Raw genomic sequence first — 27,142 nt, 5'->3', positions numbered from 1 at the left:
CAATGGAGACAATGTGAGCAGTGGCCCTGGTGGGAGTTGGTGGCTGGGGTACAGGGCAGAAAAGGTGTCCTCATGGGCTCTGAACAAGGAAAGCCTTGGAAGCCAAAAAGGTGGTTGGGGGCCTCCAGACATAGTGGATTCCCAGCATTAATGCTGGTAAGTGGGGAGGCGCCAGCAACCATGTCTGTGGTGGGGAAGATCTAAGGTCAGCCAACCATGACTGTGGTGGAGACCGGTCTGAGACAACCGTGAGTGTGGTGGGGGGAGGGATCAGGTCAGAAGGCGATGGCAATGGGGATGGGGGAGAGGGTGAGACACTGTGGGCATGAACTTAATAGGGCAGAAGTATTCACGTGATGATTGAAAAGTGATGGTGAAACCATAAGGAATGTACAAAGTAGGAATTATGATCAGCTTGACAAACCACAAGTCTAACAGCAACCGACAGTTTACAAAGGATATGAAAGAGCTGAAAGAGGATGCACAGCTAGAATAAGGTCACCTGGAGTAGTATGCTAATGACAGGGCAATGTTTTAGTTGAAACACAAATTTTGGCTAGGATGTTAGAGTCTAGTAGAAAGACACAAGTACCCTCAAAAAGTGGATCAAGTAATAAGGGTGACCAGGCCCACATATGGCCATTTCTAGACTGAGGCCTGATCAAGGCCCAGTGAACACAGATGACATCACAAAGTCTAGGTTGTTACAAAGGCAGCTCCTGACCAATGAGGAGCACAGGGAAACAAGCGGGAGGGGATATAAGCCCTGGGATTTTGAGAGGCCCAGGCCAGAAAAGAAAACAACCTGAGCCAACTAGAGCAAAACTCAGCAACCACTATGGCTGGCAAAAAACTCAGCTCGAAATCCACTAAGCCTAAGAAGCAGCCCATATCGCGCTCCACAAGAGCCGAATTACAGTTCCCCGTTAGCCGTGTGGACCGCTTTCTTCGACAGGGTGATTACGCCCAGAGGCTGAGCTCATCTACCCCCGTGTTCCTGGCTGCCATTCTGGAGTATCTGACCGCTAACATCCTGGAGCTGGCTGGCAATGAGGCCCACAGCCAGGGCAGAAGGCGCATCACTCCGGAACACGTGGAGACCGTGGTTGAGAACAACCAACATCTCCATCACTTATTTCAAGAGGATGCCAAATCTTCAGATGGTGAGGTTCCCGAACCCGAGAAGAAGCAATGATGCCTGGGTCTCAGCTGGTGGGATCTCTTCAACAACCTCATGCAGCCCCCCAAATGGCCATAGGTTGGGCAGCCCATCAACTGTCTTATTAAACTGATTAAACCAATGCCAGTGGTCTGACTCCTCTCAGTTCGGCATTTTGAGTGGGAGGTGTCCATGGGACATCCAGAAGAAGGGTTGGAGGGGTGGAAGTGTGGTCACTCTGGGGCTTTTGAATCAGTGATTTCAGGGGAGTAGTTTCCAAAGGGACAGTGTGGGCAGTGGCCCTGGTGGATGTAGGCTGCTGAGGTACAGGGCAGAAAAGGTGTCCTCATGGGCTCTGGCCATGGGAGGCCAGAAAGACGGCTGGGGACCTCCAGGCATGTTGTATTCCCAGGGTGATGCTGGCAACTGGGGAGGCACTGAAGACCATGACTGTGGTGGTAAAGGCTTTATTCATAGCAGGGAAGGTCTCAGGTCAGAAGGCAATGGCAGTGGGTGTGGGAGAGAAGGTGGCACACTGTGGACATAAACTCAGTGGGACAGGGGTGTTCATATGAAGATTAAGGAGTGATGGTGATACCATAAGGAAATGTACAAAAACCCAATTATGGTCAGTTTGACAAGGTACATGTGATCCTTATGAGCACTCACAGGTGCTGCTTTAAGTTAGAAATAAGATTCATATCAAGTGTTGCAGCATCTGCCCCTCACCTGTGAGTGTTCACATTTGAGGTTTTCACTGTTCATTCGGCCCCTGAGTGCCACAGTCTGCTGCCTGCTGCCCTTTCACAGAGGGTGGCTCAGAGGCTGCCCAGCTGGCTTCCACAGTAGAATCAGAGGATCTGGGTTTCAGATCCCAGTGCACCACTTCTCTAGCCAGGTGGCCTTCGACATTCATGTTTCTTCTCATCAGAGGTTTCCTCATGCTCAAGATGAGGGAGAAGAGTCTCTCCATCTTTAGTTTTCCCAAATATAAGTCTACCTGTGCCTGTAAACTTCTGCTTCACACAGCACAGGCCCAGGGTAGCCATTAATAAACAGCTGCATCTGTTTCTTGTTCTAGCCACACATGCTCAGGTGTGCCTTCCCATGGTGCAGCTGGGCCTGGTGCCCAGGTCACTACTGGGCACTGGGGTCACTGGCTGTGACAACAACCCTCTGCTTCTACTTGTTTAGAGATGGGAGAGTGCCAAGCAGAGAAAGGAGCCAAGAGGCAATGGATATGGCAAGTAGGCCACACTCCAGTCTCCTCTCTGCTTCTTCCTGGTCACTCACCCTCTCTCTGCGTCTGTGAAAAAAGGATTTGGCTTGGCCTTTGGCTAAATCACAGGAATGGCCTGAGAATGAAGGTAATAGCGCTCTTTGGAAGATATACTTGCAAAAGTCCAAGAAGACTTTCTTGACACATAATGCCCACTGAACCTTATATTAATAGAAATCTGATTGCCAAGATGTCCACCCCGCAGATTTGTGGTTTCTTGTAGAACCATGTAGCACTCCTTGACCAAGCTCACTACTTTCTCCGCTGCTTATTCAAGTAGCAAGCTGGCCTTTCCCCAGGAGCTATAAGTGGAGGGTCTCCCTCAGCTGATCACATGATTGGGACACATCCATTCCTCCCTTCACTGTGGTTTATTATCTCTCTGTCCAAGGCCTGAGTTTCTCTTAGCCCAGTGTCCTTCAGTGAAATGTGAGTGCTTCTAGGGAATTAGTCATTTTACTCAGACCTGGACATGTTGGTTAAACAGCTGTCTGATATTTAAAAGCTTCATATTTGGCTTGTGGCTGTGGGTTATTGTAGCCCAAAACACAGCCCCCTGAGTACTTCACAGGACATCATTACAGAAGAATTTATTCATGGAGGGAAAAGCCACAGTAGGTGAGTTAAACATATTGGCTGGGCAGTTCTGTGTGGTCAGGCCATCACCTTATAGTCCATGCAAAAGTGACATCAATGCTCACTGTGACTGGAGGCAGCCAGGGTTCCCAGGCTCTCTCAGCTCTCTCTGTTTGATATCTGGCATGCAGTTTGGAGGCTGAGCTTACAAGAGTCCCTGCTGGTAAGGCCTCTGAAGAGTCAAGGGGCTTGAGAGCATCATCAGGGACACCGCCCTCCCTTTGTGCATTGTGCTCAGCTGTGCTTGTGGGTTTCACAGGACACACAGGGGCCACAGCAACATAGCATCAGCCTAACCCAGCACCCTTCCAGTGGTCCCTTCCACATGTGGAAGGAATTTTACACTCAAGAAAAGAATGGGAGAAGAGTGAGAATCACTGCCCTTGGGAAGGCATGAGTCCACTCAAGTATAAGCCTTTTGTGCTTTTCTGAAAAGCAGGAAGTGGATATGGTAAGGAAGGATTCCTTCTACCTTAGGTTCCATGGATAGGACACCATTGGCAACCAGTGCCCTGTTGGGAGAAGGAAACTTAAAACCTGAATAAGCAAGAGGCTGAGGTCATAGCCTGCATGTTTCCCAAACAAAGGAAAGGTCTTCCAACAAGGTCTGTGGTCACATCAGTGTCCGGGTAAGTCAGGGTCTGACATGGCTCAGTTTAGTATAAAATATCACCCATAAGTATTGAATGGGAAGTTGAGGATAACACTCTCTTAGTGTTGGCATGAACTCAAAGCCTCAGATTTAGGCTGGCCTCATACCAAGGGCAACCTTTGGTCACAGAAGTATTTTGAAGGCCCTGTTTTCCTGATCATTTTAAACATAATATTTCCTGGAGGATGTGGCCAGGGAGAGATAGCTTGAATTTTCAGAAAAGGCTTTTTCAGAATCCAAATAGGATTCTGGAAAAGATTTCTTATGGTTCCTTATAATAGTCAATGTATTATTGCCTAATGTACACATTGAGAAATAGAAGGTCGCACTCCTAATCTAGGGCCTAGTTGGGATCATTAATATTGCAATGATGATTTTAAAAGAAAATTATTTGGTTTCTGACGTTCAAAATACTTCCAGGTATTTTTACCTGAAAATCTCAATTTCTGATCTCTCTTGGGAAATCAGAATGCCTGGGCATGTACATGGCTACAGTCAGAAATGCCTAGCTTCAAATGAATTAATGTAGTGTAGTCCTCCTCAAACTATCTGTGATATGGTAATGAGATTTTATGTTTTTCTTGTAGTATGTAATTGTGAACCCATAATGTGATCCTCTTGGGAATGACTAGTGTAGCGCTCACCTTCAAATCATCACTGTAGTTCAATAATACTCAGATTGGTATATGCCCTATCTAATGAGATAATTCCACTTACTTAAATGTATGACATGCCTAGATTTCTTGAAAGGTTCCTAAATGGTGACGCTCAATTCCTCAGCCTAGTGTAAGTCAATCAGTGACAGAGCCATACATACATTCCGAAATAGCAGTTTACATAACATTGGAATATTGAGATTCTTTTATTCTGTTCTTTTAGGAGCATGATTTTAAATCTAATAAAAGGAAGTAAATTCTGCCTTTTGTATTTTAGTGTTTGTCCTCCAGAGTTCTTCCTAGAAGTCACAGATTGTCTTCTCTTCATACTCTAGAATAACTGTGGGGAAAATCTCTCTACATTTTTTCTGTTACAGTAAAATATAGTAAAGCAAACCAGTTAGCAGTGGGGAGGCTGGTGCGCTGCCTGTAATTTTGAGATATTTGAGTTCTGAAATGTGGAATGAAAAGAATTCACCAGTTCAAATGTGGAGCCATGTCTAATGACATGAAGAGGCAAAATAGTGAGAGGAGAGGAAAGAGAACCGGATTCTGGTCACCTGTAATGTGATCTCCTTGGGGACCCATCAGCTTCCATGACTATGGTGATTAAAAAAGTATTTCAAAGTTCTGTTCAAGGTGAAGAATTATCAGACTATGATCTTTACTAGGAAAAGATCTCTACTGAAAATGGGTAAATGGGATCCAGAGGACAGGATTTTTTTTTTTCTTGTAAGTACTAAGGTTTGAACTCAGGGTCTTGTGCTTAATTAATAGGAAACTGCTGTACCACTTGAACCATGCTCTTTTTTTTTTTTTTTTTTTGCTTTAGTTATTTTTCTGTGAGGATCTCATGTTTTTGGCTGGCCTCAGACTGTGATCTTCCTGCTTATGCCTCTTACAGTGCCTGGCCCGACAAGATTTTTTTTAAGGTTTCTACTTGACAGCATAGGCTGCCAAGGCCCCAAAATGGTTATCTGCTTATTCAAGGTCCCATACTAAGTGGGCAGCAGAGTGAGGACAAGAGCCTGGCCCTGCTTCCTGTTGTCCAGACTCTTTCTCTATTCTAGCCTGAAAAGTAGCCTTGAGCTAGAAAGTGTTTTATGTTCTTCCTTGGGAAAATGAAGCTCTTCAATAATTCTGAGGTATTAGGGTCTCTCAGATTTCTAGGAATGCACTCACTTGTGTTTTATTTGGGGCAGGCCAGACAGATAGGAGGAAAGGACTGAGTTGGACTTTGCAAGCTGGAGTCTTTTGCTGTTGTTGTATATTGTGTTTAACTTTTCAGTTAAGCTGTTCTGGAAATTCTTGCCCTGGCCACTGACATGATCTCAAAGGTGGTTTTGTGAGGACATGAGGGACCAATGCCCAAGAACCTATTCTCTGAAGCACCTGAGGTCCTGTCCTTTTTCATAGGCCTATGCAATGGTCCATTTTGGTTAAAGACAAAACCTCTGACCTGTAACTGATTGTAGCCCTTTGGGGAATATCAGTGTGTGTCAAGAATTAGCTAGAGATGAGAGAAACTTATGTCTGTGGTTCACTTATCACGAGTAAAATACTATGCAATTTTCACAAAAGTCTTTTGGGATGGCAAAACAAAAATAATGCAACTGAAGGTAGAATCATTGCCATGTTGTGCAAACAATTATAATGCCACAAAAAAGAGTTTTCATCAAAATGTCTACAAGTATCATGATTTAGTCTATTTAAATGAAGTATGAAGTAGGTTCAAAGCATCTGTGTTTCAGTAAATCTCCAGAGATAAGTTTGATATGCTTCTTCAGTTGAGAAGTTCTGACCTAGAAGATGCTAGATGCAAACTAAAATAGGTTGTAACCAAACATTTAAAAACTAACTGAAGCAAGGCACTGATGGCTCACACCTGTAATCTTAGCTATACAGGAGGCTGAGATCAGACAGATCACCTTTCCAGACCAGCCCAGGTAGGAAATTCAAGAGACCCCCATCTCAACCCATAGCTGGGTACAGTGATGCACATCTGTCTTCCCAGTGATCCAAGAAGTTTAAATTAGGAGGTTCGTGGTCCAAGCTGGCCTGATCAAAAAGTGAGATCCTGTCTCTAAAATAACCACAGCAAAAAGGGCTAGAGTGTGGCTTAAGTGGTAGAGTGCCTGACTCGCAAGTGTGAAGCCCTGAGTTCAAACCCCACACTGCCAAAAAAATAATGGCAACTTAAATTATAACACTATGGTATTGTTGACTAATATCATCAGGAAAAGTACCACCAGGATTTAGGTAAATAAAGCATATATAATGGACAGTGAGTATACTACCAATTATCTAGTCCTTCCCTTCCCATGCATGATACACTTTCTAAAACTTATGTTAATGCTTTCTCCCAAGTAGCTAGGACTATAGGCACCCTACAAATTTTTCCTTTTATTTTAAGGTGAATAACATGAGAACAATTTATTGGAAGTTACTCTGTTGAGCTACACATTTGATTTGGAGGCAGATTATAAAGAAGGTAATCCAGACAAACTGAGTTTGGACTTCCTAACATCCAAAATTATAAGCACATAAATGTGTGTACTTTTAAGTCACCTAGGTTTTGGTAATGTGTTTCAGCACCATAGGAAATGAACACACGTAAAGAGTGATCTTTCACAATACGGTATGGAGAGCAGACTGATGCTTTAACAAAAACTTCAGTATCCAATATTAACTTGATTCTAAGGTAATCATGTATTCTTTTTGGAAATCTTAGGAATTAACTCATGAAAATTGATTCAGCTTTGGAAAATTTTAACACAGGTTTGTGTTCTTTTTCAAATTCCATCTCAGTAAACTTTCCAAAGTTTTGTGTATCTGCTCAGTTTTGTCTTTCACCACCTTCTTTCCTATTTTGGGATAAGAAACCATTTTCCTTCAGAACAAAAACATCTACTTTTCCTTTAGTCAAAATTATCTTGAGACCTCTAGCAGAGTTTCATTCACACTAATAAAATACGCCTTTTAAGCAAAATCACTTCTATTTTGCAGAGGGGTCAATTAATTATGTGCTATCTGTGATTTTTTTTGAGACAGGGTCTTACTATGTGGGCCCAGGCTGGCTTCAAATTTGTGAGCCTACTGCCTCAGCCTTCAATTGTGTTACCACACCCAGCTCCTGATTGTGATTTCATCAGACATGATGAAAAGGAATACACCTAACCCAGCTGCACACATCCCTTCTACAGCTTCTCATTTTTGCAGAAATGGGCATATTTATTGACAGATCCAAAGAATTAGCCTCTATGTAGCATGTATAAATAACAAGTAAGAATAGAACGGGGCATGGTAGTGCAAGGGTGTAATTCCAGCACTTGAGAGGCTGAGGAAGGTGGATCATGAGTTCAAGGTCAGCTGGGCTGCATAACAATACGTTGTCTCAAAAAATCAAACATATGTAAAATAAAGTAATACTTAGTAATCAATGTGTTAGTGTTTTCAAATTCTGTTTCTCTATCACTTATAATGGATAAAGCCATCCTTGAATGTCCATTAACTCACTATAATATCATCCGAGGTTTTTCAGTTATCTAAAGGTTTTAGAAATGTTTGAAACTTGACATGTTATAAAACCTTTTGGTTGTGGAAATACAAGTCTGTCAAAAAAATAATTCAATTTGGTTAAACATATTTGCAATTTTCAAAGTTTTTTTTGTTTTTTGATTTGTTTTGGTGGTACTGGGGTTTGAACTATGGGCCTCACGCTTGCCAGGCAGGGGCTCTACCACTTCTGAGAGCCATGATTTTCAAATTTTTAACTTTTAGTAGAAGTAATTCTAGATCATTTGGTCAGTAGAACTGCTTAAGTTTAGGAAATACATACCCAAGAGGCCTAAAAATGTGTGATTTCTTTGTGCTTAACATAAATAAATTAGAGAAAGCATAATTATTTACATAAAGCCTGTATTAGTCAGGGTTCTATAGAGAAATAAAATATATAAATACATAAAGAGATTTGTATTGGAATTGGTCTGCTCATTTGTGGAGGCCAAGAGGTCTCACAATCTACAACTTGACAACTAGGAAACCTGCAGGCATAGTTCAGTTTGGGAAGTGGGTAGGATGAGAGAGATGGTTTAAGTCCCAGTCTAAGTCTCTAAGAATCAGGAATGCTGGCTGATGTCCCAGATCAGAGAGAGCAAATTTTGCCCTTTTACCACCTTTTTGTTCTTTTGTAGCCCTAATGAATTGGACAATGCCTACCAACATTGGTGAGGGTGATCTTTACTCAGTCTACCAATTCAAATGCTGATCTCTTCCAGAAGCACCCTCACAGACACACCCAGGAATAATATTTTACCAACTGTCAAAGGATCCCTTAGCTTATTCAAGAAGGTAGGCAAAATTCAACCCTCAAAAACCAGAAAATACTAAGCTAGCCTTGTTTGCTAAAAATTAGCATAAATTATGTGAATTTAAATCCTTAAAATGATTATATTACACATGTCAATCAGAACAGAGCTCCTTTAAATTAAGAGATATTATGGACTAATATATTAATATACTTCAGTGGTAGAAAGATATTACTATCAGAGGTGAAGTCATTTCTGAATTACAGACACAGAGATAGATATAGAGGTAGAAAGAAATAGAGCTTATAACTTCAGTTCTATAATTTCAGGCACAGTCAAGAATAAACACTGAAACAGAAGACGTAGGCCCAAATATATTTTTAAAAATTCTTTTCCTGAAGGCTATGAAATTCTTAATTGATTTGAACTCAAAAACATACAAACAAATGAAATGGGTTACAAAACAGATCGTCTCACCAAACACAGATTAGATCTCTATAAACCATGAATCCATTTAGACAGATCCTAAAATCATCAGACCCTAAAATCCAATTCCCATCCAGTCCTGCCAACATTGCAGAATAATTTATGGGCTATAGATGTATCTGAAATAAACACTAGGTTTGTAGCTCAGAAAATTAAAACTAGAAAAACAGAGTCAACAACATTCTATGGGTGATTTGAATTCCTCTGAGAGAGCTGAGAAAAGATGTACCTGAGCTTAAATCATACACAAGATTTCATTGAAATCTTCCTGACTCTAGTAGGTGAATGTATTAGGCAATTTTGTTTAACTTCTACAATTATTAAAATATAATTTTTAGAACAGGGTTAAATGATGACACTCATGCAGGTATGAAATGAGCACATGTTAAAAGAATGTTTTCTCATGAGGCGACTAGCAGATCGATGTTACAACCATTTTAAAGGAGAATCCAAGAACAGCTACAAGAATATTGATCATTTATATTGATTTATGCCCAGAGGTCAGAGAAACAGGCCCTAGGATGGATATCAGAAGGTAGAGCTTCAAGCTGCTTTCAGGCCTTGAAACCTAATAGAACATCTTACTTCATTGATCACTGTGTTAGCATTTTTTAGCTGTGACAAAATGCCTGAGATAAAGAATTTAAGGCAGGAAGAAATTATTTTGGCTTATGGTTTCAGAGGTTTCAGTTCATGGTTGTTTTGCTCCATTGTTTCTGAGACTGTGGTGAGGTAGAACAAGTGGAGAAAAATTTTGTCTCAGGATGTATCATGCCCATACCTGATTAAATGTGTCACACCCATAGCTGATAACGAGATTTTGGACTTTGAGTTGGTACTAAAATTGGTTGAGATTTGGGGATTGAGAGAATGGGGTAAATATATTTTGCATATGGGATGGACATTAATTTCAGGGATTCAGCATGTGGACTTTGCTAGGTTAGATAATGACCCCAAAAAGCATTCAGGCTCTAATCCCTAAATATAATGTTACCTTATATGGCAAATGAAACATTCAGATATTTTGAGATGAGGAAATTATCCTGGACTCTATTGATGATCCATAAATGTACCACAGATGTCATTTTATATCAGGAAGGTAGAGGGGAGATTTGATACAAAAAACTATGTGACTATTATGGTTTGCATATAAAGTGTCCCCCTGAAAGGTTTATGTGTTGAAGGCTTGGTCCCCAACCAATAGTACTATAGAGAGGTGATTGGATCACCAGTGTGCTACCTTCCTTAATGGATTAACCCATTGATGAGTTCATAGCTGAATGGGCTATTGTAAGATGGGGCATTGTTGGAGGAAATGGGTCACTGGGGGCATGCCTTTGAAAGACAAATCTTGTCCCTGGACCCTTTCTCTGCTTCCTAGCTGCCACAAGGCAAGTAGCTCTGCATCCATGTGTTTCCTCACTATGTTCTACCTCACCACAGTCTCAGAAACAATGGAGCAAAACAACCATGAACTGAAACCATAAGCCAAAATAATTTCTTCTTGCCTTAAATTCTTTATCTCGGGCATTTTGTCACAGCTAAAAAATGCTAACACAGTGATCAATGAAGTAAGATGCTATGTCATTGGTTTTGGTGATGGAGGAAGAGCCATGAGACAAGGAGTATTACAGATGCTACTCTAGGATCTGAAAAAGACTAGGAAACAGATTCTCCCTTATAGCATCTAGAGGAAGTGTGGCCCTGCCAACACCTTGACTTTAGCTTGGGAAAAAAAGAAAGATAAAAATGATTTCAGATTTCTGACTTCAAGAACCATAAGACAATAATGTGTGTTGTTTTAAACCACCAAAATTGTGGTGGCAATTTGTTATAGAGGGCATCAAAAACTAATATGCCTCCCCCCAAAACTACTTCCACTATGTGAATCTTTGTCTCAGCATCTGTTAAACTAAGACATTTGTTAAGGATAAAGAGTACAGCAGCAGATATATTTTTCCCATTTCGCCTGATGTGGTTTCTCATCACCTTCCTGACACATGAAACTTATGGTTCTATTCCAAGAGGGTTAAAATTGTGAGAGACTGTACAGAGTTGGGCAGGGCAAATGGAGTTTTTAATAACACTTAAGTTTATTCAAAATGAATACCCTAGTAAGACTTTCACTCCATAATGGAGTAACTGGTACTGACCCAGCCTCTCTGTTCTAAATGACTACAGAACTGAGGAAGAAAATAGATGAGTCAACTGTTTTCAGACATTGTACCACAGACAGAAAAAAGGCAGTGCATTCCAGGGAGAAAGAAAAAAAGCAATGAGTCAAGGGAGAAAAGAACCTTACGAGGTAGCTCAACCATCACTCTAGAGTTCTGTCTAGGGAAAACTTTACAATGGCACAGTGCGCTGGATTCCAGTCACAATTCAGTGGTCTGGCTGAGCTGAGGAGGCAGAAATCAGAGCCCAATAGCCCTGAAGAAGTGGGAATTTGCACAACAAAGGCATTAAAGAAGAGGGAGCTGTTTAAAGCAAGATCTTCACAAGTACATTTGAAAATTTTTCAGGAGTCTTTGGCTGAGGACTGGGCTACATACTCATTCACAGGGCAGGACTACCTGAGACTGACCGGAGAGTATCTGCTACAGGGTTGAAAAAGGAAAAGAATTAGTACCAGTTGGTCAGTGTAGGGGAATGTTAGAGCTCCAGCCCTGCAAGAATGAAGAGACCTTGATTAGAACTTGTTAACATCCTGTACATCCAGGCAAGACTCCAGAGATCTTAAAAGTAAAGACCATGTCCTAAATAACACCAATAATGGTGGGCTGGCAGTGTGGCTCAAGTAGCTCAAGAGCACCTATCCAGCAAGTGTGAGGCCCTGAGTTTAAACCCCAGTGCCACAAAAAAATGGACCTACCCTTAACAATCATAAAACCCAGCTGTTATATCATCTGTACAAGAGGCAAAATTTGGTGGGACTGGGGTTTGATCTCAGAGCTTCACACTTGCAAAGCAGGCATTCTACCACTTGAGCCATACCTCCAGTCCTAGAAGAGATGAAGTTGGAGGTTTATTTGCCAAAATTAGTCAGCTTAGGAAAGACCATAGGCTTTCTGTATATCTACCTTAGCAAAGCATAAAACAAAATCTATTGAATTCCTACTACAACAAAAAAAAATCAATAATCTAAAGAGAAAAATAGCAAAACTCAGTCTCTACAATGTATCATTACATTGTCCAATATACAATAAAATTGTTCAGTATACAAAGAAACAGGAAAATATCACAGTCAAAGATGCTTAATTGTTGGACTTTATAGAGAAAGACTTTAAAGGAATTATTCTATGTTCAGTGAAGTGAAAGGCAATGTTTGAAGAATGAAAGGAAAATAAGGTCTTATTTGATGTACAGACAGTGGATTTCAGCAGAGAAATAAAAAGTATAAAAAATAACCAAATGGAAATTTTATAACTTAAGATGGCAATAATAAGAATTTTAAAACACACTAGATGGGCTTAACATCAGTTTGAAAATGGCTGTCTTCAGTGAACTTATGGACAGGAGTTATCCAATGTGAAAAACAGAACAAAGCATACATTTTTGAAGCTTTTTGAAGGTGCTGTTTTGGCTTCTTTTGTATAACTTTCTGGACACAAGAAAGTGATTAACTCTTAGTACTTTAAGATAGACTCATCTTTTCAATTTCCCAATACCTGTCTCTGGGATCCCCCACCACAGCTAAAAAGGAGCCAATATTAATATAAACGAATAATAATATTGGGGAAATAATCTTCCAAAATTTCCTTTCTTCAACTCAAGATGCAGTATAGAATAAGCACTAAGGAAACCTAATCATTATCTCATGTTCAATGTAGTGCCATGGTTAAATACATACACAGTGGTACTTAGCAGTTCTACATTTACTAATTGGGTGACTGTGGGCAAACTACTCATTTTGTTCATTTGTAATATGGGTAAATAATTTGGGAGAATTGTAGCAATGATACAGGTAAAGCACTTACAAAAGTGCCTGCCACATATGTGTTAGTTGTTATTATTGTATTTTTTCTTAGATACTATAAGAATACAGTTTTCAGGAGTATAAAAGACTATTAAAAGAATGAATTGCCTTTAAAACATTGGTAGAAAAATATGTCAAAAGTCTTTGTAAGTGCATTTTACAAGATCAAATTGCCTACCTTTCCCCTCCTGATCATAGCTCAGCTCTGTAGATACTGCCTGCTTCTTGGAATAGCTGTCTACCACAAATAAACATTAATGTGTGCTACTAGGTGTGTTTAATGTGCAAATAGATTGTGGGAACACAGGAGGCTGGTTTTTCAAGTTCCTGTTCCAAGCACTTCATGAGGGTCAACTAGTCTAGTTTGTGTCTGAAGGAAAAGTGAGACTACGAAAACGTCTAACTTTCAGATTAAGGTAAGATTGAGGTGTGTAGGGATCTCCTGCGTGATGTCTACTTTCTTGATTTTTGTAGTTTGTATGTGCTTGTGGCAGGGGTGGGAGGATTTTGCTGGTCAAGAAGAAAATGATTCCTTCTAACATTTGGTGTTGGATTTTACCATAAAAGGGGAAAGAGTTGAATATATATATGCAGATGGGACATTTTAGCCATTATGCTGCTGTAAGTTTGATGTATTGGGATGGCATCTTTTGTTGTTGAGTACTTATGTTTTATTTTTTCTCTTTTTCATTTTGTCTTGGGCACTTATTTTAATCTAAAGGAAAACATTGAAGTAGGTTCCACCAAATAAGGGGTGCCTCTAGTAGCAAATACAGAGCTTAGTGACATAAAGAAATCAAGTTCACAGCCAAAGTACTGTGTCATTTTGCCATGAACTTCTCATACTTCTATGTATAACATAGAAATTCCTCTTGATCTGAATTTTTTCATTTATTAGAAATCTCAGATGGTGCATTTAGCATTATTGGATTATTTTTTGCATTTAGTCCCATTCTTGATGTGGACAAATATCCAATATAGATATATATGCAGTATGTATATCAGCAAAGTGTAAAAAATATGGAATAATTTCAGCATGAATGTGATTTTTAACACAAAAAATGCGATATTGATTATTGATATGAATATACACTGGAAAGATACATCAGGATTTTTTATTTTTCTTTAATATAGATCATTTTAATCAGCAATGTTATCTTTTCATTTAAGTGCAAATACATTTTTGCAACATAATAGATCAAGCTGCATCCTCATAGAAACAAGTTATATATTTAAAGCATTCAAAACAATGAGAAGGTATTATTTACATGTGAAAGTGCACTTAAAATGACCACTTAAGTCTTTAAACACAGGAATTCAATTTTTTTTCATTTTATAAGAAGTTTTTATATGCTGTTTAGAGAACAGCTTAAGTGCATGACTGTTACAATCATACTCTATGACTTAAGTGCCTGACCCATTCTATTGGACTCTAGTGAAATCCCCCAGTATTCACGTATCCACATGTTCATATGAACAACTAATATCAGGAAAGTTGATATGAGAAAATATCTTATTGATGTCTTAGTTGTTGATTTTTTCTTATGTATTTATGAGTTCCTAAAATTCTCTGCTGGCCTATATTTGAGGATTAGCTACATTGCCTTTCAATTTAGTCAGGTTTGATAAAATCTTCTAATAGGTTTTATAAATACAATTATTGGGCTTCTACAACTTTAAGTCTTGGAGCATACATTTATTATTTTTGTTGAAACTACCTAAAATTATTTAGTATGGTAAGGGAAGGAAAGGCAAATGCAGCCTTAAGATACGGGAAGCGAGCAGTTTGTTTAACCTAAGCTTTATTACACAATGGCATATGTGATGACTGTTTTGTCAGCATATGTAAACACTTAGTTAATCATCTTTAATACTTTCTATTTTGGATTTACTTATAACTATCTTTTTGTATATCCCATATGTTGTTTGTGTATTCTCTCTCTCTTTTTTGCCACTCCTCTCCCACACACATTCACACATTTTAAATGAGTTCATAGAACTCTTTAACTTCTCTCCAACCTGGTTCCACTCCTGGTGATCTCTTTCTGTGGGTAGTATCATCATTTCCTTTGACCTCTGTTTCTTCATATCTTCTGATTGTGCTGTCTCCACATCTCTCATCATGCCCAGCCCATGAATTTCTAATTCTACATAAATAAAGCAAGTGCTTCCCATTGCTTCTATTACTTGCAGAATTGGCAACTGTAGTGACCACCTTAAGTTCTGGAAGATCACTGGGAAGAGGGCAAGCTCTTAGAGAAACAAAATGGGATAAACATACAGTGTACTAGGAAAGGAAATTCACTTGATATGGTATCTCTTGCCTTTCAGCAGAAACATTTCTCTAAGAAGTAGTTAATAAAACTTGTGCCTACTACTCCACTTTCTTTTTTAAAATTTTACTTTCTTTAGCTGGTGCCAGTGGCCCGTGCCTATAATCCTCACTATTGGGAGGCCGAGATTCGGATGATCTTGGTTCAAGACTAGTCTTGGAAAACAGTCCATGAGACCCCCAATCTCCAAAATAAACAAAGCAAAATGGACTGGAGGTATGACTCAAGTAGCAGAGTGTCAGCTTTGCGAGAATGAAGCCCTGAGTTCAAACCCCATTCCCACCAAAAAAAATTTTACCTTCTTTTAAATTCCCCTATGGCATGAAATCTAACTTGATTACTTTACCAACACTGTACTACCAAGGGTTACCTATATATAGTGCTTTTAGGAGATCCAATTATATGTATTTAATTATTTATTCAGTAAATATTAATTTAATGTCAAACACAAAAAATACAATATTTAGACACTGTTAGCCACTGGAGTTATAGTAAGGAACACTTAAGTCTGCCTTTATGTACCTTCAGTCTAGTTAGGAATGGTATAAATTTTCCCAAATGACTCATAACAATTGTGAGAAGTGCTATGAAGAATACTTTTCCAAATCTTCCTTGTATTTGTGCCCACTGCTTTATGTGACACTTGTGATTAGTTCCTACTTCTTGAATTTTCTCCTGCCTTGTTGTGCATTACTCCATATTAGTTATTCAACTATTTTTCTATGACTTTCTTTTCATTTTTTTGTCTCCCTTTCTTCCTTACATGTCAGTTTCTCCTATAGGTTTAGCATTTAGTCCAGAACCTATTAATTTTTTCCTTTGCTTGTCACTTCTTATACACTCATAGTTTAAAATATCATCTCTAAGTAAATGCTCAACTTCAGAATTTATATTTCCATCTGCTACATATTTTCCCATGTATATCCAACTGTCACTTGATTCTCATTATTGCAGCCAAATTCACTGACTTTTGTGTCAGACCACTTCCCCTTTCATCTGTGTTTTTGCTAATGACATTGATGATCTTATCTTTTACTCCTTCAGTCCTACCTAGAATTCAAGATCTTGACCAGTCCACAACACATGGATATCTTCTTTTTTTCCAAACTCTGGAAAACAATTGTGGAACTGGTGGAAAAACGAAGCCAAAACCCCAGGTTCAGGGTCTGATTCTACCATTTGCTTCCTCCCCTATACTTTCTTTTTTGGTGGCACTGGCGTTTGAACTCAGGGCCTCATGCTTGCTAGGCAGTTGCTCTTACTGCCTGAGCCACTCTGCCAGCCCGTTTCTCGTGATGGATTTTTTCGAGATAGGGTCTTGTAAACTACTTGCCCAGGCTGGCTTCGAAATGCAATCCTCCTGATCTCTGCCTCCTGAGTACCTAGGATTACAGGTGTCAGCCACCAGTACCTGGCTCCTTTATACTTTCTGTTAGCCTCAGTTTCCTCATACTCATCCTGTCTCAGACACAGGTTATAAGGAACAAATGAGATCATGGAGGTGAAATCATTTTGAACTCTGAAGCACTATGTAATATGAAAGTAAGATTTTTTAATTAGAAGATTAACTTTGGAGCAGGGCCTAAGGCTTCAGGTCTTAACTACTGAAGTAATGTAGTGTAGGATGACCTGAGGTTGGAATCCAGTTTCCCTGTTCTTGAGTTTCCTCATCTGTACAATTGAGAATATCATAGTTTAGACTCATGAGACTGCTGTAGGATTGAATAGATGTAAAATATAGGACTGAATTGATATAAAATGTAGGATTGACTAGATGTAAAATACTTAAACACAGTGGCTGGCACATAGTAAGTGTTCTTTAAATGTGAAGAGGTCATGGGGAGACAGTGAGAACTGAGCCACCAGGTAAGAGTCAGATATAGCAAGAATAGAAATACAGAACCATGAGGTAGACACCAGTACCTAGCCCAATCTCTCCTTACTCAGATTTAAAATGATTTGAGTCATTGGGGATAGAACTGAACAAATGCACATTGAGGTGGCATGAACATTCAGTGTAACCATATAGGGCTCAAGGATGGGATGGGCTCATTCAGACATATTTTTTTGGTAAAAGAAAACAAGAATGTTAAACAGCTTGCTCTTCAGGGTCATAAAATATGTCAGTATGTCATGAGATCAAAATGTCAGTATCCAAATGTCCTAATGATAAGAAAGCAGACACATCTGTCCTCTGTATTCTAGAAATCCATTTCTTTAACATGCATGGGTTTCTAACATTTCAGACTGTAAGAGACCTGGGAGATGACATTCTTAATTTATAGGCTCATTGCTCAGAATATGTATTTTTACTAATACAATGTAGATCCCTTGGATGAGATATTTCATCTTGATTTGTTTTTTATGTTAAAAAAGTATAAATTATACTTAGAATATTCCAGAAGTTGTTCTAAACGCTTTAAATTTTTCAAAACCATTTAATCTTCACAAGACTTGCTTGAGTAGACCTCAGCAGCAGCATTCCATTTACTAAGAATACGATTGTAAAGGTCATGCATAATTAATGAGCAATTGGACCAAGTTTCAAACACAGGCAGCCCAGCCTGAGAGTCCATAATCTTAGTCATGGAGCACTATTATCTCAGCACCTCTGGGTATCTGGTTAATAGGGCAGGCTCTGGAGTCTTGGGTTGCTGTTACATGTTGTAGCTCACTTTCCTTAACAAGTACCATTAAATATTTAATAGTTTTCATAATAGCTAGAATTACTGAAATAATATTGACACTAACTATTCCAGTATCCACTAATGCTGTGCGAGAAGTCTGATTTTTCTTATCCATAATTTTATATTTGAGCATCAAACGTTTCAAATATTCATGCTTTCTATTTCCTAGGTAGTATGTTATACTGCTTTGCTTCATGCTTAATTGATGTGGCTAGACATGGGGATATTTTCTTGTGTGTCTTAGTTTCCATTTTTGTTTTTGCTAATATCTCAAAAGCTCACGTTGACTGGGCATAATGGTACATCCCTGTATATAATCCCCATGCTCAGAGGCTGAAGCAGGAGGATTATAAGTTCCAAACCAGCCTGGGTCTTATAGCAAGGCACTGTCTCAAAGTAAGCAAACAAACAAACAAATAAAAATTTCGTGTTGTTTTTTTGGAGCTGCCACTTTGCTTCCACTTCCATTTTTATTTCAATATTTCAAATAATTTTAAGTTATCCTTAAGTGACATAATGACTGTACATATTTATGGGGTACAATATGTCCTGTTTTAATTACTTCTTGTTATTTTAAATGTTTTTTTCACCTTAGTTTTTTAAAAAAAATTTCTCTGGGCATGATAAACCATGAAAATTAATAAGGATTTTATTTCATTTTTTCAGTGAATAAAAATATTAAAATCAGCTGGGCACTGGTGGTCACGCCTATAATCCTAGCTACTCAGGAGGCAGAGATCAGGAGGATCATGGTTTGAAGCCAGCCGGGGAAAATAGTTCTTGAGACCCTATCTTGAAAAAACACTTCACAAAAAATAGCCAGTGGAGTGGCAAGGTGTAGGCCCTGAGTTCAAGCCCTAGTACTGCAAAATTAAAAAAAAATTAAAATCAAACTTACCTTCACTGAACCCTTAATAACCTTATTCCATTTCCAAGTAGGCACAGTACCATTTGCAACTCTTGTTAAAGTTTAATTTAGCAGTTTCCAATCCTTGCAACAGTTGACTTATCCAGGCTAATTTGATTTAATCTTTTTAACAGAATATCAGGAAACACTCTGTTCTGACATTAAGAACACATCCATTTCATTTAAGGGTTGATGGTTTGTGTAAATAGACTTCAGTAGCATTTTCATTTTGGTGTTATGCAGTCAGAAAACACTTCCAAGACAGTATCAGGACTTGAAGGGAAAATAAGAAAATGAATTAAAAAAATCTCAAAGATACTTATTCTACACCAAGTAAAATCCTTAATACTAAGCAATACAGTTTTTAAAAATCATTTAATGCTGACATTGTTTTATATGAATGAGAGTGGTAGATTTTACCAGAAAATGTAGCTGAGATGGTGTGGGAGGTGTATGGGGGGGTGTCTATGAGAAATCTGACTTGGAGCATAGCCGTCAAATATTGTTGTTCTAGGGATCAAAAATAGATTTTAAATCTTAACATACTTGTATCTGGATTATAAAAATGTAAGTTCAATAACAGCCCACTTGGTAAACACAGACTAAGGGTGATCACAACAAACACTAATCTAATTCAAATAGCAGGGTATAATCAAATCCATTAATATTTCTTCCCAAGAGCTATATAGATAGCAATGGTTTTCATCTCCTGGTATGAAGCCACAATAAAATTAGTATATGATTAAACATTTGAGGTTAATTTTGTTAAAGTGATATGATATCAAGGATGAGTTTTCAAACAGTAGTAACAGCCTGCTGCAGATAGGTTTTTTTTCAACTTTCAGCAGATAATGGTATATCCAAAAATGTCTTTGGCCACAGAGAAATGTATAAATTGTGCATTGCATATTCTGAGTGGAACTGGATGTGTTCTAAAACCCCAATTTGTGATGAGGAATTACTTCCCTCTAGTTGAGAAACCAGCACAGGGAAAATATTACTCATCTAAACTCTGAGGAAGTCCAGTCAGTAACATGGAAAAAAAGATTGGGTTGTTCTGTTTTCACTAGCCATGTTAAAGAAGGAAGAATTTAACTGTCTTTAAACCATTTACAGCTGCCATCTAATTACTTTTGTTACCTGTTACAGAGTTTGAGCTCCAAACACAGGGAGGTTATCTCTAAATCAGTTATAGACAACACACCAAACACCTATTGATTTTCTTTCAAGTGAATTCCTGTCTGACTCCCATTGTTCTTGTAATAGTTGTGTTTGGGTTTATACTTAAGCACAATAGAGTGTAACTAAATATTAGCTCCACTAAGACCTACTGAGAAGGTTCCTGAACAAGAACTAAATTCAGTAGATACTTTTGATCTTATTGGGAAAATTTTGAACCTGGTTCAACAAACATGAAATGTAGGCCCAATACTGCTACTAATAACAGTAACTGCTCACACTTTCTGTGAATTTGCCATGTCTCCAGGATGATTCAAGTGCTTTCTGTGTAACCAAGGCACACAGAAGTTCAGTCATGTCTCCACGATCCTATAGGCAACCACTTTCAGGACTAGATTTTTTTTTCAGACTTGTGCATTTTCTTTTTATTAATTGATAAAATCATGTACATGTTGAAAGTAAAAGTAGGGGCTTGAGTTGTATGTCCATGGTAGAACACTTGCCTAGCACACATGAGGTCCTACCACAACTTTTTTTCTTTATTCATTTATTCATATGTGCATATATAGTTTGTGCCATTTCTCCCGCTGCCCACCCCCCACCCTCTCCCTCTTCCCCCCCACCCCCCTCGCTTCCTGGCAGAACCTGTTCTGCCCTTTTCTCCGGTTTCTTTGCAGAGTAGACATGAGCAATAATAAGAAAGACAAAGCGTTTTTCCTAGTTAAGATAAGGATGGCTATACAGAGAGACTTCTAGCATTGCTTCCATGCACAAGTGTATTACAACCCAAATTGATTCATCTCTACCTGACCTCTTCACTACTTCCCGGTCACCTTCCCATACTGACCTCTGTCATTTTAAGGTTACTGTATTAGCTCCTCTGCAGTGGGGACATCAAACACTTTCAAGTTTTGGGTTTCCTACCTTTCCCTAGTCCTCCTGTATGTGTTCTCCCCTTAGCGTATGACCCATGTCTAATACTGTTACTGCATTTGTTTTAGATCTAAAATCCACATGTGATGGAGAACACACAATTTTTGACTTTCTGAGCCTGGCTAACTTTGCTTAAGATGATGTTCTCCCATTCCATCCATTTACTTCCAAATGATAAGATTTCATTATTCTTCATGGCTGAGTAAAATTCCATTGTGTATAAATACCACATTTTCTTTTTTTAAAAAAAATTTTTATTTTATTCATATGTGCATACAATGTTTGAGTCATTTCTCCCCTCTTCCCCCCGCCCCCTCTCTTACCCTGCCCCTGTCCCTCCCTTACCCCCCCTTACCCCTCACTACCCGGCAGAAACTATTTTGCCCTTATCTCTTATTTTGTTGAAGAGAGAGTATAAGCAATAATAGGAAGGAACCAGGGTTTTTACTAGTTGAGATAAGGATAGCTATACAGGGAGTTGACTAGCATTAATTTCCTGTGCGTGTGTGTTACCTTCTAAGTTAATTCTTCTTGATCTAATCTTTTCTCTAGTTCCTGGTCCCCTTCTCCTATTGGCCTCAGTTGCTTTAAAGTATCTGCTTTAGTTTCTCTGCGTTGAGGGCAACAAATGCTAACTAATTTTTTAGATGTCTTACCTATCCTCATATCTCCCTTGCGTGCTCTTGCTTTATCTTGTGATCGAAGTCCAATCCCCTTGTTGTGTTTGCCCTTGATCTAATGTCCGCATATGAGGAAGAACATACGATTTTTGGTCTTTTGGGCCAGGCTAACCTCACTCAGAATGATGTTCTCCAATTCCATCCATTTACCAGCAAATGATAACATTTCGTTCTTCTTCATGGCTGCATAAAATTCCATTATGTATAGATACCACATTTTCTTAATCCATTTGTCAGTGGTGGGACATCTTGGCTGTTTCCATAACTTGGCTATTGTGAATAGTGCCACAATAAACATGGGTGTGCAGGTGCCTCTGGAGTAACTTGTGTCACAGTCTTTTGGGTATATCCCCAAGAGTGGATTGCTGGATCAAATGGTAGATCAATGTCTAGCTTTTTAAGTAGCCTCCAAATTTTTTTCCAGAGTGACTGTACTAGTTTACATTCCCACCAGCAGTGTAAGAGGGTTCCTTTTTCCCCGCATCCTCGCCAACACCTGTTGATGGTGGTGTTGCTAATGATGGCTATTCTAACAGGTGTGAGGTGGAATCTTAGTGTGGTTTTAATTTGCATTTCCTTTATTGCTAGAGATGGTGAACATTTTTTCATGTGTTTTTTGGCCATTTGAATTTCTTCTTTTGAGAAACTTCTGTTTAGTTCACTTGCCCATTTCTTTATTGGTTCATTAATTTTGGGAGAATTTAGTTTTTTAAGTTCCCTATATATTCTGGTTATCAGTCCTTTGTCTGATGTGTAGCTGGCAAATATTTTCTCCCTCTCTGTGGGTGTTCTCTTCAATTTAGAGACCATTTCTTTTGTTGTGCAGAAGCTTTTTAATTTTATGAAGTCCCATTTGTCCATCCTTTCTCTTAGTTGCTGAGCAATGGTTCTATTGAGGAAGTCCTTGCCTATACCTATTGCTTCCAGAGTATTCTCAGGCCCAGATTTGAACCAAATCATGGATTAGGGTCACCTTGATCAAGTTAAGTAACTTCTAAAGGCATCTTCCTGGGGTGTGTTTTCCTGCTGCCTCAATATCTCCTTTTGGTTCTCAGACTTACCCAATTTGTTCTTATATCTGTGAAGCTGCTACTGATGTGGCCCTGTCCCCAGTGTCTCATTGTTTGGTTTCCTCATCGTGGCCTTTAGTTATGGGGTCTTGCTTTCTGTGGGCATTCATTATGTCTACTGACCACTTCAGCATTCCTTATCTCCTAGCCACCAACAATTCCTCCTCCCCCAACTTAGCTCCCCTGTCCTTTCATGCTCACAGGAGCCAAGGAGCAACAGGCTCTCCACAGTGTCATTCCTCTCTACCTTGAAACAATGCCTGACACTTTTATCTAAGTGCTATGTATTCATTATCATTATTGCCATAAGCTACAAAGAAAAGGACTTGAGGCAAGTATAATAATGGATCAGGAAATATGCAATCCAATGTAAAATATAATACAACATGGATAATAGGACATGATTATTTGTGACTTGGATAATGAAGCATATATAATAAATTTTGGCTTGTTTGAGAAATACTATTACTTCATATGAAGAAGGGGTTTATGATAGGGACTCTTGGAATTTTACATTAGAAGTCCCTTTAAAAAGTTGTTTTAGCAGTACAAGGGGTTGAACTCACAGGTGCTCTATCACTTGAGCCATCTTGCCAGCTCTTTTTTGAGTTGGTTATTTTTAATTTTTTAAATTTTTGTCAGTCCTGGGGGTTGAACTCAGGGCCTTGTACTTGCTATGCAGGTACTCTACCATTTGAACCACTCAGCCAGCCCAGTCTTGGTTATTTTTGAGCTAGGGTCTTGCTTTATGCCTGGGCTGGCCTGGACCATGATCCTCCTATTTGTGTTTCATAGCTGGGGGATGACAGGCACATGCCATCACTCCCAGCCATAGGTTGAGATGGGATCCTGGAAAATTTTTGCCCTGGCTGACCATGAACCACAATCCTCCTAATCTCTGCCTCCCAAGTAACTAGGATTATAGAATTGAGCCATCCTGTCAAGCTTAGAAGTTCCTTTTGATCCTCCCAGAAGTCACAAGAGGTATTTTTATTATGTCCACTTTACACAAGAAGATCTGAGGTTTAGTTTAGTTTTATAACAAGTAAGTGGTAAAGCTGTGATTTGAACTCAGAGCATCCTGACTCCAAAATCTGGAGTCTTTTCAATTCTCCACTTAAATTGTCCATTGAAACCTTATAGGAAGTTTTTATAAAACAATTCCTGGAGTGACAAACTCCTTTCCTGGTGATAGCCTGACTGATGATCACAAAGAATTTCTTAGCTTTCTTAGCTAAGGCATGTCTCTACAGCCTTGGAAGCAAGGTTCCCTAGGAGTAATCTACAGCCCATATAGAGAACTTAATTAACTAGAGTTGGACAGTGGTTAGCCATTCTTATGGGTTGCCTATTCTTACACAAACCTTCAAGCTACTTACCCTTAAGGTATGTTCAGAGCAGTGGAATTTCAAGAACTGTGTGACCATGTCATATATATAAAGGTATTTCCAGTCATTTTCCAACATCAACTCACTTTGACCCTTATGAAAAGGACCTACACTACACTGTATGCCTGAACATGTGTGACTTTTAAAAATTATCCATTCTTCAAATAATCTTCTACACCATAAGCCCATGTTGCAGAGCTTCTGCTCAGATGTCCATTTTGAACTATTGTTTCCTTTGGTCTTAGGCAATGGCAATTTTAGATCTCCCAACTAGTGGCTATTCTCTTCCTTTTTTGTATGCAAGATGTTGTCCATTCTCAGTTCCTACCTCTACTCCCAAATAACCTTCATTGCCACAAGTCCCATAACTATAGTCAAATTTAGCATGCTCAGAGGAACAAGCACAAAGTTTGACTTGGAAGTCATTAGATTATTTATCAAAATAATTCCAAGATCTAACCAATGTATGATATAAGCCTGTTTGGAATTGTCATAATGAATCCTAATAATTGTTATAATGAATAATTGTTATAATGAATAATTGTTATAATGAATAATTGTTATAATGAATCCTAATAAAAATAATTAGAAGATCTACCAATTTATATTATTAGAAACCTAGGAGATTAGGCTAAGGAAAATGAGTTGTAACACTGGATTGGGCTAAATTTATAGTATAATTTCTAGTGATTCTGGATTTAGTATGATACTTCTTTCAGGCAAAGTATTTGTAACAATTTACTTGATTGGTTAGTTGTATCAATGGTCTGCACAGCTCAATCCACTCAACTACTTCTCTCAGTCTATTGACTATGCCTCCTCAGTCTCTTTCATTATCTTTTTTATTCCTCTACCCATTCTCTAAATAGTGTTGCTCCTCATGGTCCCATCCTTGACCCTTTTCTCTTCCTGGGTGATCTCACTTACTTGCCTAGTGTTAGCTACTACCCACCATCTAGGCCCCAATGATTCCCAATTAAATGTCACTAGTGTAGATGTCTCTAATAAACTCTAAAAAGTTTATTGGAAGTTCCACATTCCAAATTCTCCTGAACAGATCTTTGTTGATACTTGCTTCATAAGCACCTGGACCTCAGCATGTGTAAATTGTAATTAATTATTATTTCTCTCTCTCTCTCTCTCTCTCTCTCTCTCTCTCTCGTCTTGCATTCTCCACTTCCATAAACATTATGACTATCACCATTCCAAGACTTTACACCAGTATTACTGAGTCAGAATCTCTGGAGATGGACCATCCATCAGGAACCTATCTTTTAACAAGCCCCTTCAGTGTTTTTATGTGCATTAAAATTTAAGAACCTTTGTAGGTCCTCATACTGGAAACCTCAGAGTCACTCTCTGCCCTCTTTCATACCACCCACATCTAGTTGGTCACTGGATCTTTTTGAGATCATTCACCAATATCTCAAACTTACTTCCTTTCTGACTAACACAGTTTTAGTTCCTAATCTCTCTCTGGCACTTCTGCAAGAGCTTCCTCATTGTATACCTGACCTCTATCCTGTCTTTCCATCAATCGCTGAGGAGTGCTGGTCTTTCAAAATACAAATCTAAATTAGAAATCTGACTGTGTTATTCCTTGGCTTAAAAGCATTCAACAGTTTGATGTCATGGGAGCAGTTTTCTGACTTTTTAAGGTCATGGAATGTTTTCTTCAAATAAAGTCCTATCAGAAAATCCAACTTACAGACACATAAAAGCAGAGCTGCTCTGTTTGAAGCAGGGATCAGCTCCACAGGCTTGGCCACTCACCCCCTTTATGTTTCCTAAGAAAACATTCCAGAAGATACAGTTTGAAAAACACTGAATAAAGTCCAGATGCTTTATTTGGATACCAAATTCTTCCCCACCCTGGCACTCCCTTCCTCTTACCTTTCTACCATTAACCCATATTCCAGCCATGGGATTATTCCCAATATTCTGAACTAGCAATGTGTCCATTGGACTTATCACATTTGCTTCTCTTTACAACCTAGTATTACTAGTACCATTCTCCTCCTCTTCTTCCTCCTTTGGCAGTACTGGAGTTTGAACTCAGGGCCTGTTCTTGCTACCACCTGAGCCATGCACCCAGCCCTTTTTTGCTTGTAGTTATTTTTCAGGTAGGGTCTCACACATTTTGTTCAGGGCCAGCCTCAGATCTCAGTCTTCCTACCTATGGCCTTCCATGTAACTAGGATCAGTCATGTACCACCACACCTGGCCTATTGATTAGGATGAGTCTTGCTAACTTTTTGTCCAGGCTGGCCTCAAACCAGTACCCTCCCAATTTCTTTTCTCTAAGTCAATTCATATGAGTTGAGGAAAGAAGGGTTGTTATAGAGGCCTCTCTTTACAATTTAAATCCTGTGTGAAAATGATGGGCTATTAAAAGATTAGAGAAGGGATTAGGGAAGAGAGGCAAATACAACTATTTTTGCCTGCTTTGTTACAATTTTTCTTTCTCTTGTTGTCATATTCTCCCTGATAATTTTTTTAATTAAGCAAAAGAGATTTTCTGTTCATTTTCTGTGCTTGCATTTAAAGATTGTAATATTTTATGAAATGCTACAGCAGAATTATTGGAAGAGGGCTGTTTGTCTGATTAAATGGAACATACCACATATTGAGAAGAAGGCATCCGTGCAAAGGAGGCCATCAAATGTCATGTCAGTGGTATACTCCTCTGTAAATCCACGAGTTCTGCAGTGCCTCCCACAGAACTAGAATCCTGTCTAGCTTCTCCATCCATAGCATCCACCCAGAATTTAGTTTCTTTCTCCTACTCCATTTTGGCATAAAACATCATTTCAA

General features: G+C 38.9%; 2 protein-coding genes across 8 annotated transcripts in view; both read left to right on the top strand.

Moving 5' to 3' along the window:
* Sytl5 (synaptotagmin like 5) overlaps positions 1 to 27,142 on the top strand; it is a 232,405-nt gene that overhangs the window by 103,248 nt on the left and 102,015 nt on the right. The window contains exon 1 of one of the 7 annotated variants that reach the window (XM_074062221.1): positions 13,480 to 13,567. The exons of the other annotated variants lie outside the window; for them this stretch is intronic. The gene's annotated coding sequence lies outside the window, so the exon portion shown is untranslated. Of the gene's footprint in view, positions 1 to 13,479; positions 13,568 to 27,142 lie in introns of those variants that run through there. 7 annotated transcript variants of the gene reach the window in all.
* Positions 683 to 1,239, top strand: H2al3 (H2A.L variant histone 3). The gene has a single exon (XM_020152221.2). The coding sequence runs from the start codon at positions 839 to 841 to the stop codon at positions 1,193 to 1,195; it is 357 nt and encodes a 118-aa protein (XP_020007810.2). The 5' UTR covers positions 683 to 838; the 3' UTR covers positions 1,196 to 1,239.

The sequence above is a fragment of the Castor canadensis genome, chromosome X (assembly GCF_047511655.1).
Source record: "Castor canadensis chromosome X, mCasCan1.hap1v2, whole genome shotgun sequence".
Lineage (NCBI taxonomy): Eukaryota > Metazoa > Chordata > Mammalia > Rodentia > Castoridae > Castor > Castor canadensis.
Note: the sequence above shows the minus strand (reverse complement) of the source record. Positions and strands in the feature narration are given on the sequence as shown.